General features: G+C 39.9%; 2 protein-coding genes across 3 annotated transcripts; both read right to left on the bottom strand.

The window, feature by feature from the left end:
• Positions 1 to 265: 265 nt before the first annotated feature.
• Positions 266 to 6,421, bottom strand: ankrd54 (ankyrin repeat domain 54). The gene is made up of 8 exons (XM_041999561.1): positions 5,811 to 6,421; positions 4,378 to 4,425; positions 4,199 to 4,297; positions 3,538 to 3,609; positions 3,334 to 3,381; positions 1,455 to 1,579; positions 1,251 to 1,358; positions 266 to 1,104 (listed from the first exon to the last, which is right to left on the bottom strand). Exons 1-8 carry the CDS (start codon positions 6,187 to 6,189, stop codon positions 1,018 to 1,020), a joined length of 966 nt encoding a protein of 321 aa, XP_041855495.1. The 5' UTR covers positions 6,190 to 6,421; the 3' UTR covers positions 266 to 1,017.
• Positions 6,422 to 7,007: 586 nt separating this feature from the next.
• On the bottom strand, positions 7,008 to 15,857 carry foxred2 (FAD-dependent oxidoreductase domain containing 2). Of its 2 annotated transcripts, none has more exons than XM_041999538.1 (10): positions 15,596 to 15,857; positions 14,870 to 15,107; positions 14,467 to 14,772; positions 14,125 to 14,376; positions 13,725 to 14,033; positions 13,452 to 13,618; positions 12,029 to 12,194; positions 11,669 to 11,895; positions 11,410 to 11,580; positions 7,008 to 7,512 (listed from the first exon to the last, which is right to left on the bottom strand). In XM_041999538.1, exons 2-10 carry the CDS (start codon positions 15,082 to 15,084, stop codon positions 7,277 to 7,279), a joined length of 2,049 nt encoding a protein of 682 aa, XP_041855472.1. In that variant the 5' UTR covers positions 15,085 to 15,107; positions 15,596 to 15,857; the 3' UTR covers positions 7,008 to 7,276. The 2 variants fall into 2 exon arrangements, with proteins under 2 accessions (XP_041855472.1, XP_041855468.1); XM_041999534.1 differs by having other exon boundaries at positions 14,870 to 15,087.

Below are 15,857 nucleotides of genomic sequence, written 5' to 3'. Positions count from 1 at the left end.
ATACTTTGTATCCGCTTTCTACAATATCAATTATGAAAGTGCTCGCTTTTAATGTGCCGATATTACTATAAAAATTCACAAATAAAAATAGCCAAAAGACAAAATCACATAAATATAACCAAAGATATTGATTTATTGTTTTTACCGATTTTCAACATTTTTCAATGCATTACAGTTTACATAGAAACAAAACGTGCAATACAAAAAGAAGGCAACAATACAAATATGTTAATTAGAAAAAAAATCAACATAAAAAATTTTTTTAATCATTTTGTGTCATATTAATCACAGAATTTGTCAATTTAACATCAGCAAAAAGAATGTGTACACACAGACACACACTTTGACTCGAACACACCTAATAAAGAGTCGTGGTCCCACTCCACTTCTGGGTTATCATCTGTTCTAGTAGCTCTCGGTTCTTGATGCGTTTTGCCTTGAAGAGTTTTTTTTTTTTTTTTTTAAGTGGACACTCTTTTCTTTTTAAAATCTGCAAAGAGCAAACATTTTAAGGTCTGTTCATTTTAACAAAGGTAACGACAACTTTGTTACAAAATACCAAACAAGGTGTCCAATTGTCCAATACAGCAGTGGTTTCCAACCCGGGGTCCAGGAACCCCCTCGCCCCCTTTGAACATCCAAAGCCATTGTGATTAATGTCCACACATTGTACCTATGTTAAGAAAAAAGTAAGACTATTTGTTGTTGATTAAACTTTTGTTTATTGAAGCACAGGGCTCAGCCAGAATACATTTATGGTAAGAATCTCATTTTTGAAAGCATAAAACCAAGCATGGTTTCAGCACGGAGTGGGGCAAGGGGTCCATGGCTTTTTAGCATTTGCATGAATGGGGTCCTCAAATAAAATAGGTTGGGAACCACTGGGAGACAGCACTACCTCAAAACATACTTTGGAACCGATAATCCCAACATGATGGTTGAGCTTTTGCTTGTGTCTGAGACCAGAGAAGGGATAGCTTGACATGCTTGATAAAGAGCAGAGCTTCACCTCTATGTTCAACTTATCTTCTCCCTGTCAGTCAAATTCTGTTTCTGCAGACTGAGTGATGTAAAACTGGCCAGTAAATCAGTTACTTCATCCACCTGAAAGAGAAAAGAAAATGCATCCATGTGAGACAAAAAAACCCCAACAATTTCTGTGTAAATCAGCAGCAGAAGTAAATGCAAAGCAAATTCATAAACATTCCTATTACAAATCAAATGACAGGGGAATACATCATTGTTCTCACCTGCTCTCTAGTGCGTGTGTGCTGGAGCTGTGTTGAAATGTGCTCCAGCCTCTCTCTGGCTTCACTCTGGCCCATCAAATTCAGGTATTCTCTGAGCATCTGAATAATCTGAAGGAAAAACAATGACGAATGTAGACATAGTCAGAATATACAGTATCTGTAGCAAAGTCTTAATTTACTAAGAAGCCAAGTTGTGGTCTGTACCTGTGTGACTTCCCCTCTCAGGGTCTCTAAGCTGTGTGAATCTCCCTCTTGCAAAATATTAAGCTTGGAGCGTGCTAAATGCAGCGGGGTCCTGCCCGCTCGGTCGATGGCGTCGACACGGGCTCCTGAAGAGAATTTATAAGAAAAGAAAACTCCGTCTTAGTTATTATGTACACTGAATCTGTGTCATTATTTAACAAAAATTTAGCAAAATGCAACAGCAGGTTGGAGGAAAGTAGGTTATAGGACCATCTTTAGCAGCAACAATTTGAAGTTAAGATCTTCTAGGATCATATTCTGGTAGAATTTTGGTCCACTTTTCTTTACAAATGTTGCTTTGGTTCATTGATGTCTGCAGCCATTCACTAATTCACAATTCTCTTAAGGTCCCCCCACAGAATTTCAATCAGGTTAAGGTCTGGACTTTGACTGGACCATGTCAACACCTTGTTTTTTTTTTCTTTTTCTGTCATTCTGTTGTAGATGTGCGCCTGTGTTTGGGATCATTTCATTTCCTGTTTCCCAGGATCAGTCAAGCTTTGGTATACAGAGGAGTTCGTGGTCCACACACTGAAAGGTTGCCTATGTCGGCTTCTCTCGCCGGGATAACGTCAAATTCAGATTTTTAAAATAGCACTTTGTTTGTGGATACCCGATGATCAACATTTTTAATGTAAGGCTGGAAAACCATCAGAAACTTAAACAAGAAGCACTCAGAGCGCAGGCCTCTGCCAAGCCATTGTAATTCTTTTTAGCCAATCATTGTGGGCATTTTTTTTTAAGTTAGAAGCTCTAGTGGCAAACTGATCCCTGTCCTCCGATAGTAAAAAATCTTCCAAAACATTCCTGGATCTAGGCAGTGATCCAGACCACCCCCAAAATCTAATCACTTTTTCCTTGTTCATCAAAATCCATCCACAACTTTTTGAGTTATGTCAGACAAACTAACACAACCAAAAACATGACCTCCACCTTGGCAGAGGTAATAATGAGGAGGATAAATGGTTGTTGGTGGATTATGTTCACAGCTGTGACAAGGCACCTATATGCCCAAAATCAGCTTCTCTAGCCGAGATAATACCAAGTTCGGATTTTTTTTTTTTTTTTTTTTTTTTTAAATTGACCATTGGACATCATTTACCTGTAAACTACTTTGCAGCTTATTACCACTCACATAACCCTTAATTTCAGCCGGGTGTGTGTGCGGTGCGTTACGACTGCGGCGTGGTTTTGTCCTGTCTTCACCGTGGGACAGTGTGAAATGTAATTTCGATTCCTTTGTATGTCTTATAGATGAGAAGAAACTGACAATAAAGCTGATTTTGACTTTGATTATTCCCAGATATCTGCTGCTGATGGTCATATAAATGGGCTCATCATTTTATAAAAAAAATAAGAAACAATGGTGTTACATCTGTAATTGAATTGAAAACTAACTAAATCTAATCAAACTGAATCAGGCTGTTGTGAATCAAATCAAATCGATGCAGGATATTAGTGGCGATACCTTTCCTTGCCGGTCCTGTATTTGGTTCAGTTTTTGTTAAGAAATAAAAAAGAAGTGACATGGTGTAACTTTTTTTTTTTTTAAGGCTCTAATTTTCCTTTTGGATTTAATAAAGCAAATTTTCAATGTAATTAAATGATGTAAGGTGTTGTGGTTCATGGGCTATTTTATTTAACCAATTTCAAATGATCTTTAATGATGTCCTGATACATAAAACCTGAGATGTACTTTCTTTTTCACAAGACTGTTTCTGCCACTTCTGCTGGACAGAAAGTCAACCTGAGCTGTCTCTTACCTTCTACAGTTTTTAAAAGGCTATTTATTTTCAGCCAAGAGGACACAAAGAATTGAACTTTTCCACTTTGAGCTCACCTCCTCTCAACAGTGTGGTGATCACAGGCACATGATTGGTACAGGCAGCTGCAGTAAGACAGGTCGAAATGGGCAAAATTTAAAAGACAACTAACAAATATATTAAAAAAAAGACTTAAAAGTTTTGCTTTATATTATGCTCATTTCATGCATTACTAACCACAATGTGATGTGGTTTAGAGGTCGTAGTGACTGTTCTCTTACCCAGATGAAGAGGAGTATTCCCCAGACTGTCTCGCTGGTTGGGATCAGCACCATAGCTCAGCAGCAACTGCACTATAATATAAAATAGACTTATTAGAGTAGTGTTTGTTAAATGTCAGTCTGTTAAATGTTTATAAAATGCAGTTTGCAGTAATGGGAAACACTGATGAATACCATTGTAGACCCCTTGCATCATGCACACCAAATTGCAAGACACTCTTCAACCAGTTTGACGTGTTGATAGATGTCAACCTTGACCTCTTTAAACAGGATGTTCATGCATAAAAGTGATCTTTTTTTTTAGCTTTTTTCATCCACTGCATATATGTTTCACATGGCTGCTGCATGGATGGTAGCTAATAGCCTATATAGTGACATGATGTGAAAAACCTGTTATAACTAGTACTATATCATGACCTGCTTTATACACTGAGGCTCTCCATCACTTTTACAGGCCTGTCTGAATAAATGTGGGTAACATCAATAAAAAAGGAACTAGTGTCTGAATGATGCACCTAATGTGTGAAAAGGGCTTATGACTGACGATGAAGCTTATGCAAGGACACGACTGGGTTGCCCATTCAAATGAGAAGAAGATACGATCAGCTGTTATAAGATTACTGTAAAAGGAGACTGCTGCAATCATGTGTAACCAACCTACCAATGCCATCATTGCCATTGCAGGAAGAGAAATGAAGAGCTGTCCTTCCTTTGTCATCTGCTGCACAGGGGTCTATGTCATCTTGCAGGAGCTTTCGCACTGTTAAAAGAAATAACTTTAATCATTCTTTCATTACACTACCTGCAAGGTATTCAATTACATCACCAAAATGTTCATACCTGTGTCGATGTCGTTGCTGTTGGCTGCTTCCCTCAGTCTTTTTACAGCTGAGAAGATAAGATATTCAAATCCATGATGTAATATATGACTTCACCAACAAGACCGACCACAGAGAGACAACATTTGCAGGAAGACTTTCAGCTGATTGGGGTTAACAGGCAAATAACATGAGAAGTCATCAAATTTATCACAATAAATTAGCTTTTAATTGTTATTTACTGATTTACATAGTGACACAACTTGGTCAGTATGTATTATCTTTACCATTTGGTTTTATCCAGGTTACCAATATATAAACTTTGCACCAAAAAGTAATGAAGTTTTAGTTTGTTGATTATTTCTCCCCTTTAATAATACCAGACTTTACATTTAGGTAGAACTTGTGAAGATCATGTTTCTGTAGAATGAGCAACACAGGTAGACGAGTGGGTAGTGCCACCAAAAAAATCTGCAAAAATCCCATGCAATATTCTCCTGTTGGCATTCAGTCTTCATCAAGTTTCTTGGTGGATAGGATGATTGCACTCTTCCCACAGTAATAAAAAACAAAAAACATACTGCCTATATTTACATTTTATTCGTTTTACACCTCAGTAGCATGTGGAAGAGCCACACACAGTCATACCAGCTTGGCAACTCCTTCCTCAGGCTGGTCACCAGCTTGGTCACATTAAGCTGTGGGATGGCATCCCATTCCTTAACCAGGGGTTGTTGAAGGTCCACCAGCGTGATTGGGTTGTTCACTAACAGAAACAGTATGTCCAAGCTGATCCCACAAGCGTTCAAAAGGACTTAGATCTGGACTCACAGTAGATCATTTCATCCTCCACTCCCAAACTCGGAAGGTACTCTATGAGGATCATGGCTCTGTGGGGAGAGTGTTGTCATCCTAGAGGATGGAGTAGGTCCCTGATTCTGGAGACACGGGATCACCTCTGGATACAGAATTTCAATCCAATAAATCTGTCAAGTAGGTGCCAATCATACATGTGTTACTGGCACACAGCTGGCAGCAATTGAATCCTAAACCAAGACTGAATACCAACAAGATTACTGCAGGTGATTTTGGCACATTTTTTGGTGGCACTATCTACACGTTTAGGTGCGTTGCTCATGCCACAGATTCACAATCCTTACAAGTTATACCTGTTCCGGTGACTAATGAGGCTTTGCAACAATGTACAATACAACACCAACTGGTATTATTAAAAGGGAGAAATAGTAGACCAAAGACGCATTTCCTTACTTTTTGTGCTAAGTTAATGTTTTCCATGGTTAAATTAGAAATGCATAAAGTAAACACATCACATATTAAACAATTGCTAACAGTTCCCCTATGTTAGCAAACACATTTACATTAGCTTTCATTTGTATCTGAAATCAGTTCACCACTTAAGCACCACGTTTACAATTCAAATTATTTTCCCCTTACCATATATATCTTTACCAATAGGATCCAGGCTCCGCACTGCTCGGTGGTGTCTTCTGGCCCTGCTTCCCGTCATCTTCCCCAGCTTGCTCGCTACACTCCCTGAGCCAAGCTCTTCTCGTCCGGGCTCCCATAACAAGTGCAAGTACCGGAGTTCTTTGTCTTCTCTCTGTCCGACTCGACCCAACACCACTTTACCTTCACCTATCCCACTTATCCCAAACCCGACGGCAGTGGTGCCCACGTCCTCCATCCTTTCCACTTGACACCGCTTCTCTCCGTCCACCGCTTCCCGGGTCTCACCTTCTAGACCATTCTCCAGCATGTACTCCGCCTCGGAGCTGGATCGGTCATTTTCCGAGACAGCGGTCCACCCGTCCATATTTTAACGCGTCATAGGGAAGCTGTTTTTACATAACACTATGGACTCCTACCAAAAAACGAAAAGGAAATACAGCCCTCAGCTAAATGCACAGCGACTTTCAGTATTGTGCGTTTATATCGTCATTATCGCTTAAGGCCATTACGCAGAGTGTCGACGAATAGACTATCGTTCCAGTCTTTTAATCATTTTTTTAAATGTAAGTATATAAACAGCAGATACCTTTGCCTTCACAACACCAAAATGTCCCCTATTTTATATGTTAAATTTCACCGTGTGAAAAAGTAGTAAGAAACACAGCCATTGTACAATCAACAGCCCGCCTGGGCAGTAACCACCAATCAGATATCACATTGTTTATTTGCTACTGTCCAATAGAATCAATGCGACGAAGCAGCCAATCAAACGGTTTCTACGATAGCCCAATCAGAAACCAATGATTGCGCTGGACACGCGGCCTTTAAAAACATGAAAATGAAAACGTTCATATAAAAAAAAAAATAAAAAAAAAAAAAAAAAAAAATATTGCGTCCTCTCTTTCATATACGTTTAATCTTTTAAATTATGTAAAAACTAAATGCTTAATCTGTGACACCAACCTCCACCAACACAGCTTTTTATGATAAGAAACTAACTGTGTAGTGAATATATTCATAAAGGAAAAAAGAATAAAGAGGAGCTCTCAAGAGACAAAGTGCTTTTTCAGGAATAAGCAGTGGTTCTCAACCTGCAGGTTTCTCACAGAGTCACATGACAAGTTTGAGAGGTTGTTGGCTGGCAAAACAGGAAATGCAAAATATGTGGACTTATTTTTTTAAAACAGACAAAAAAATGTGTGGGTAAATATAGTTTTCTTACCACTAAACCCCATCTAAACTATGAGAAAAAACAAGTCTTTGGTTGAAATAAACATGTTGCTGACATATCTGGATGGTGATGAAAAATTGTGCAAAAAATTCCTGGGAACAATAGATTATAAGGTAGTAATCCATCCAAATATTCAGTCTTGTAGAGGAAATGAGTATGGATGATGGAGGTAGCAATTGAGAGACTTAACAGCATTATATAGTTTGAACAGTTAAGACAATCAGATGTCAAGTTTCAGTCCCGAAGACATGGATGCTCCAGCTGGTGCCAGATATTTGGGTAATGCTGGATCAGCTTCAGATGTGCCAGCATCATCTTTTCCAGTCAGCATCACTCCAGCTTCATAAACACGCTGCGGCAACCGACTGTTGTGAGGGATGCCCTGTCGGTTCAAGTACCCCTGCTGGCAAGACAGTGGAGGCTTACGGTGGGTGAGGGCTAAGTGGAAACATGATTCTGAAAGACAAAAGGGACCCAGAAATGAGTCAAACCACCCACAATGATATAATGTAAGGTAACACAACACCTGCAAAAATGTCAGTGACTGAGGGTGAGGTGACTGAGGTTTAAAGGTGAAAATTGAACGCTTGTCCGTTGTTAAAACACAGCAAAATGTCCTGTGAACCAGTGTGGAGGTAAATCAGAAATCTTTTAGACAATAAAAGGATCAATACACATATCTTAAGGGGACATATGAGGATTTTTTTTCTGTGCTTGACAGCCTATACTTGGGTATCTGAAGTCACTATTACCTCTGAAATCCTGAAAAAAAATATATCTGGCATTTTTTGTTATTAGAAAATCCAGTAAGAAATCTATTATAAATCTTAATGGCTATGTCATAATCCAACCTCCTAATTTTTATCTCCACTCAAATTCAAATTACGCTGCATTCGTTGTACATCAGAAGCAGTAATTTAAAACATCTCTGATCTTGCTATTTGCTCTGATTTAACAGCAAATTATCATCAGCAGCTATAGAAATGGGATAATAGTGCTTTATCAGTACGTTGTTTTTCAATCCACTCGCAGATGAAAACATGTTTATGTCTAAAAGAATTGTGGCCACCATCCATTCACAGCTCTGTTTGGCATTTAAAGTAATTTCTGTGACCCTCTTCACTCCTAGATGTCAGACATTCTTACATATTGTACCTTTAATGTTTTATATCCTAATATATAAATTTAATGTATACATATTTATACATCATGTTAAAAATGTAAACGTAAAAACAATTCACCGTATTTGGTCAATCCAAAAACAAGGCTCAGTTTTTTGGAAGCAACAGTGAATCGTTAGTTGCTAAAAACCTATACAAAACACAGAAGGATGGACTAAAAGCCCAAGGTTTATCAAGTCAACATGCAATGGAGAAATGAATACATAATTTTTGACTGTTGCAGTTGGCAGGTTTTGTATTAACCTGGAGGGACATCGGAAGACAAAGATAATTCAGATATGAGAATAAAACATGGAATGTTGTGGGTGGTGATTTGAGCTCTAAGACTTAGTTGTGTACCCTCTGTCATTTTGTGATAATGACTTTTAAGGGTTTTTGAGTATAATTTATGTTTAGATTTAGGTTTGTATTGCGGTCTGAAGCTCTAGGACAAATCTGAGGTAAGACATCCATGGACGAGAGGAAGGAGTGACATCCAGCTGCTCACTCTGCACCTTTAAACAAGTTGTGATGAAAATAACAGTAGATTCATGGCTTTGAATGAAGCTGTTGTACTCTGTCTGTGGTATTTTGACACATATCTCCTAAAGACCTTAGTGAGTGTGCACATTTGTGCAAAAAAGAACAATCTTTTTCAAATTTAATAATTCAAGGAAACGATTAACACCAGAATCACTACATTTTCTGTTTTGTTAAATAGATTATTACAGGAAATTTTCAGGTTTCTTGTCCAGCCATCCCTGTAACTCTAAATCAGAAATTAAAGTCTGGTTTCACTATCACTAATCATTTAAAGGGACATTCATTTATGCTTTGTTCACATGTACAGTTATACAAGATTATCTCTTTTTTATCTGATAGCTCCTGAATTGTATAACAAATAAATATATTAAAGCCACAAGCTGCGATGAAGAACCCTGCAACTCTGGCGCCGCTTCAGCATGTGTTGCCACCACATCCCCCAGCAACCTCCCTCCTAAAACACACTTCCTCTCGCCTGCAGCTGCACGTTCGCTTTTCCAGGGGTTTTCTGTATTAGATGGATATCGTTCACCTCAGAAGATCAACTGGCACCTCAGTATGCCCAGAAATGACATCTGAAGCATTCATGACCTTGTTTCTGACACCTCGTGTGTCCAGGGTAACTCCATGTGCTCAATAGGTGGCGCTTTGACTTTGGGTGAGTATTTTTGTGCAGACATGTTCAGGGTGGGATTATTATCAAAACTGAAAAATATCACCTGCTTTGGTCAACTGAGTCCAGAGTAACAGCAACTTTCTGTTTCATGGCGAAGGACTGAAATCTCACAGGAAGCCATTTTAATCATATGCTGCAACAAGTCAGTTGTCTTTTTAATCCTAAATTCAGGAACGATGATATTAATGAGTTTTAATCTGTTTGAAAGGTATTAAAGGATTAAAAATATGGACTTCCTGTTGCCAAGATTCTATATATTAAACTTTGAGCAGCCACCACCGCTGAACACCAACTCCTTTGAGAAAGTTTTCAACAACTTTTACTCACACAGGCCTCAACAGTGTTCTGTCCACTTTTAAGTCAGTAAACTAAAATCTGTAAGAGTTTGTTAAAATGCAAGGCAAAGTAAAGGGCAAAAATTACCCCAAAATTGGGACTTTTTTCAAGATGGCCGACTTCGTGTTTAATTGAACCTATAGGTCCAAGAGGCTTGTTTGCAAGCACTGGCATGTTCTAACTATGAGCTGAATTTTATCCATGTCAGTCAGTATAGTGGGTGGGGCTAATCGATTAAATGATTGCAGGGGGCACTATAGAGCCATAATGCAACTTATCTAGCATTTTTCCATTTGACTCAGTTCCAGGCCTGACTGTCATCATCCTTGTCAAGTTTGGTGGCAATCAAAGGTACAATGGGTCAGTTAGAGGGGCTTCCTGTTTCATGGCGTCGGACCATTGTTCGCCATGGTTACGTTTGTACTGTGGTGTCATGAAAAGGTTTGACCTCTTGTGAAGCACTTTCAAGTTTTAGGGGTTCATTTCTGAGGAGAAGGAACCTGGAAAAAGCACTTTGTTGTAAGTGGGCATGGCTTAGGTCTAGACCGGAAGCGGTCATATGGTTCTGTTTAGGACCGGACCCTGATTAATCACTGCAAGGTTGATGGTGATCAGATTAAATGTGAGTGGTTTTTATTGATTTATGATGTCATGGCATCTTTTCAAAGTTCGTCAAGGCGCCACGGTCATACCCTGCAGCGTAGAGCAACAGTTTTTATTGGATATCATCACCAATTTGTTTTCTGCTGTATGACCCAATTTCGACCTGGTTGTATCCAGAAGGTCAGAGAAATGGGTCTTCGAATAAAAGTAATGAATTCCAGTTGCCAGGGGGCATGGCTTATTCGTAATGCAATTATCAACATGTATACATGTTCAGGATGGGACTGGCATCATACCTGTGAAATTTGGTGCAAACATCTTGTTTGATGTAAGAGTTATAACAATTTTGTTTTTCATGTGAGACATCGAATTTTAAGGGCCCGTCATCACTATATGCCAACTCCTTTAAGAAAGTTTTTGATAACTTTTAATCACACATGCCTTCTGAAGATTCTAATTTTGATGGCAGTATGAGAAAATCTGTAGGAGTTCATTCAAATGCAACATCAGTAAAATGCCAAAATGGCAACTTTGACGCAAAATGACCGACTTCCTGTTGTGTTTAGACCCTCACTCCAGGAGGCTTTTTTGTTTGCCCTGGCATGTAGAATATCTGCAACAAATTTCATGAAGATTGACGAGGCTGCAAAAATAGGTAGCGTTCTCATTCAATTTTGCCCAAACAGTCCCGAGCACCCCGGAATATGAAAATTTACTTTGGGGGGGTAGGCAAAATTTGGTGAGTTTTGGTGAGTTTTCAAGCATGTTTAGACCCTTCAAAATGCATTTCAGTTGGCATAAAAATATATCAGGAAAATAATAATAATAAAAGCTTGCATTTTAATAGCCCTTCACACCTCCTTCAGTGCTCAGGCCTAAAAAAAAAAAAAATGAAAAAGGTATATGGAAAATTTAGCCTTTGACTGGAAAAAGAAAAATATAATTAGTTGGAGAGCTTGGTAATCCCTAGTTAATAAAGCTACTATATAAAATGCACAACGTATAGAAACAGAGAAGTTAACATGCTTCCTTTACCTGCGTAGAAAGCCCTGAGGTCACTCTGGACACAATGCTCCAGGAAGCGGCGCAGTGGCTGGATATGAGACAGAGGACCGTCCCACTCAGTGAGGAAGTCCTCAACCATGTGATGAATTGCTTTGGGCCGTGGCAAAGGCCAGCCATGGGGACGTATCCTCATTTCTTCCTCTTGAAAAAAGAAGGAACCTATGTTAGCAACTTTTTTTTTTTTTCCTAAAAAGCATCATTTTTTGATGGCAATACAATTTTTACTCACCAGTAGGGAGCCTGTCATAGAAGTAGAAAACTGGATGCAGAAAGTTAGATTGCCAAGCTTTAGTCCAGTCTGTCTCTGCTCTACCACGCCCCAGGTAGTCTATCTTCTTTTTCCCATACTGCATGACAACCACTAGCAGTCCCTGGCTGGAGACTTTGTGGCCAGAAATGGAGGAGAACTGGGGCAAAGCTTGGAGCAGGAACTCTTCAATGTACTCACAATGAGAGCTAAGAGCGAGGGAAAGAACAAAAGTAAAACAAGAGAAGGGTTTTATTTTTTTTAACTTAAACAGGTATCATTAAGGTAAAGTACAAAAAAAGGAGATAATTACAGGTGATGTCAAAACTAGCATGTGCTTACCCTTGAAGTAGTATGACATCTCCAAGCACCTCAAACATTTGGTATGGACCAGAGGCCTCGCCGACCCGCTTGAGAATCCAAGATTGCAACTGTGTTGTCAATAGCCTAGTTGACGGCCATGGGTTGCCATGGTAACGGTTTTCAAGTACATGATATACAGCTCGAGCTGAGGAAAAAAAAACACAACTAGTTTAAATATCCAAACTTCATACAGACATATAGGTTTGTTCCTTTCAGTGAAAGGAACAAACCAGAGAAGAAGAGCAGGAGGAGGAAGAAGATGACAAGGACAACTGTAGAGGTGGCAGGAGGACTTTGTTCCACATTCAGTCAGTCATTGTACCTGCACAGATGCAAGACATCCTGTGCCAGATGCAGCAAAGTAGCCCCAGAACATAACAGAGCCTCCTCCATGTTTCACAGTAGGGGCTGTGTTTTTTTTTCTTGATATGCTTCATTTTTCCGTCTGTAAACATAGAGCTGATGTGCCTCGGCAAAAAGTTCCATTTTTGTCTCACCTGTCCATAGGACATTCTCCCAGAAGCTTGGAGGCTGGTCAACAAGTAGTTTGGCAAATTCCAGTCTGGCTTTTTATGATTTGTTTTCAACAATGGTGTCCTCTTTGGTCGTCTCCCATTAAGCCCATTTTGGCTCAAACAATGACGGATGCTGCAATCTGACACTGATGTTCCTTGAGCTTGAAGTTAACCTTTAATCTCTTTAGAAGTTTTTCTGGGCTCTTTTGTTACCTTTCGTATTATCCGTCTCTTTGATTTGTCATCAATTTTCCTCCTGCGGCCACGTCCGGGGAGGTTGGCTCCAGTCCCATGAATCTAAAATTTCTGAATAATATGTGCAACTGTAGTCACAGGAACATCAAGCTGCTTGGAGATGGTCTTATAGCCTTTACCTTTAACTTTAACATGCTTGTCTATAATTTTCTTTCTAATCTCCTGAGACAACTCCTTCCTTTTCCTTTGCTTCCTCTGGTCCATGTTGAGTGTGGTACACACCATGTCACCAAACAGCACAGTGACTACCTGTAGCCCTATATATAGACCCACTGACTGATTACAAGATTGTAGACACCTGTGATGCTAATTATTGGACACACCTTGGATTAGCATGTCCCTTTGCTCACAATATTTTTAGTCTTTTCTAGGGGTACCATCATTTTTGTCCAGGCCTGTCCAGGTGTATATTAGTTTTAGTTTGGAGACATGCTACCATCATGATGATGTCTTTTTTTTGTGGTCTGTGGTTATTTTAGCAGGACAATGCCAGACATGACCATTAAATAAAAGTTCAAACCAATCAACACAAGACATGTTCAAACATTTCTATAAGTTTCTGGACCAGATGCTGTGAGGTGGGGGTGGCTATTAGACTACAAGGTCTCAAAATAACCTAGTCAAACTTTCACCTGTGTAACGGAACCCATGGACGAAGCCACCAGCAGATGTGCGGTAGTCTCTGGAGTGAGAAGCTGTTCCCAACACAAACAAGTCAGGCGTGTTCTTCCCTTCATACCAGGCGGTCAGCCCTGGCAACCTCCCTTTGGCATTTTCACTGTTTGGTAGGCTGGCAGAGCTGAGGACATTATATTCAGACATTCATTTTTTACTCACTGTAGTATGGTGCAGTCCATCGATAGTGACAAAATATAATAAGAATGGAATGTTGTTTTAATCTGTACCCGTCAAATATGCTGAAGTTGAACCGGAATCCGAGGCATCGAATCACGCGGTCGTAGGGTTTACGCATGGGAAAGTTGTCAATGTGGTGCCCTGGAAGTTCCTCACGAGTCACCTCAGAGCTGTTCTTCTTATGCATGTACTTTTTTAAAGTTAGATACAACTGCCCCCTCTTCTCTTTCTTCTGTCCGCCTGATCGCCTCATGCTTTTATCCTTTTGTCGAGCAATTACTATTTTCTCCAGGCGTGCTTCTACCAGTCCATCTAGGGACTTAAGCTGGTATGTGTCTATTAGGTCATTATTAACAGCTCTGGGAAAAGAAAGAGCAAATATCAGATTAAGTATTAAAAAAGAAAAGAAGCAGTAATCGTGGATTATTTTTGCAAGTATTTGAACTTTACCTGAGATCTCCCACATAATGTGTCTGCCAGGCTAGTCGAACGGGGCTGGAGCTTAGCATATGCACCCGACTCGCTCTTCCTAAGATGCTCTGGGCTGTTTCAAAAGCAGAGTTCCCCTTTCCCAGGATTAGCACGGCTTGGTCCTCGTACTCATCAGGGTTAGTGGAGATGGACTCGTAGCCCTCAACTAGATCAGAACCAACAAACTCCACCTTCTGAGGAACCCACAAACCTGTGGCTACCAGAAGGATGCTGAGGGAAAGACAACAAAAGCACAAAACAAAGCAATGTACAGTCGAAATAATCAGTTTTTCATTTTAGGTTTAATCTGCAACAAATTACCTGCACTTGTAGTCCGATGCATGTTGGTCAGTGAGGATGTAGCTCCTTCCTGAGGCTGACTGCACAGCCCTGATTCTTCCGATGTCCACGCCATACCTAACCCTCAGCCCGAGTTCTTCCACAAACATGGACAGGTAGATCGGGAATGCATCTGCCGGCGGGTAAAACTCACTGCTCACTCTCTTGAACAGGAGGTCAGGTTTATCACTCAGCAGCGAGTTCCAGTCATGGCGCAGGTTGAACTCTCGATTTCGCCTTCCTGTATGGATTTTGTTAATGCTAATGAGCTTCCTGTGCCTGGGATACCTTGAGTTAAAAAAAGAAAAAAAAACATGTTTTAAAGATGAGACCAGACATGCCAAATTTTAATACAAAAAAAAACAACTTTTGCAATAGTTTATACTTGTTGAAGAAGCTGCCAGGTCCTGAGTTCCTCTCCAAGATGACGTAATTTCTTCCAGCCTTGGAGAGGAAATACCCCATCTGTAGTCCTGCAGGGCCAGCTCCGAGCACACAGTAATCATAGTGATGGGTACCATTATGGTGACGGTCATTGAAGGAGGTTATGATAAAACCAATCAGATTGAAAAGGATGAAACACAGAAGGCTCGGCTCCATAACCTGCAGGATGTGAAGCGATGCTGTAAAAGTACGATTATATTGTGATATGACAAATAAGACTGCATTCATTTCTAAAATTATAATGAAAAAGTATATTTTTATACACTTAGAACACTGAAGTAACATAAAATCTTAAAAAAGATATGGCCGAAAATAAGGTTAAACCTTATTTTACATGAGCAGCTGTATTGATTTACATCGCCCACAGACCTCATTAGTATTTGGGACATGCTGGAGCAGCACATTATTGACAAAAAAGAAAAAAAAAACTTTCAAATACCCATGCTAACAAGAACGAAATGCTACAATATAGAGACAAAACAGACAAAACGATGCTAAAAAAGGAAAGAGACAGCTGGAGGTTGGGGTTGTAAGTCCCTCGGCTCTTCGTGAACTCTCTAGCCGATGTTATTACACCCTTCTGTGGATGCGGCGGCTGCCATTGCATAGCCAGATGTGAAGTCAGCTAACGTTTCATAACTAGCAAACATGGAGACTTGCTCCTTACCTTTTATGTCGTTCGGTGCCTCGCGCCCGGCATTGGAGGTTTCGAACGTCTCGAGACTGCTACATGTTTACTATCTGGCATTTTAAAGTGCGTAGACCTCGGTAAATCTCCACTAGTACAACCCACTTTCCCCGGGTGATAAAAATCAGTAATGGAGGGCTCCTTGCATAAGGGGGTTCTGATTTGAAATGCAGAGAGCAGCGCAGGTCAGGATAGAAGAGGAGAAAAGAGGTGAGTGTGTCAGGGGCGTAGCTACACATAC

The sequence above is a fragment of the Melanotaenia boesemani genome, chromosome 2 (assembly GCF_017639745.1).
Source record: "Melanotaenia boesemani isolate fMelBoe1 chromosome 2, fMelBoe1.pri, whole genome shotgun sequence".
In the NCBI taxonomy this organism is placed as follows: Eukaryota; Metazoa; Chordata; class Actinopteri; order Atheriniformes; family Melanotaeniidae; genus Melanotaenia; species Melanotaenia boesemani.
This window is presented reverse-complemented; position numbering and strand designations above follow the sequence as displayed.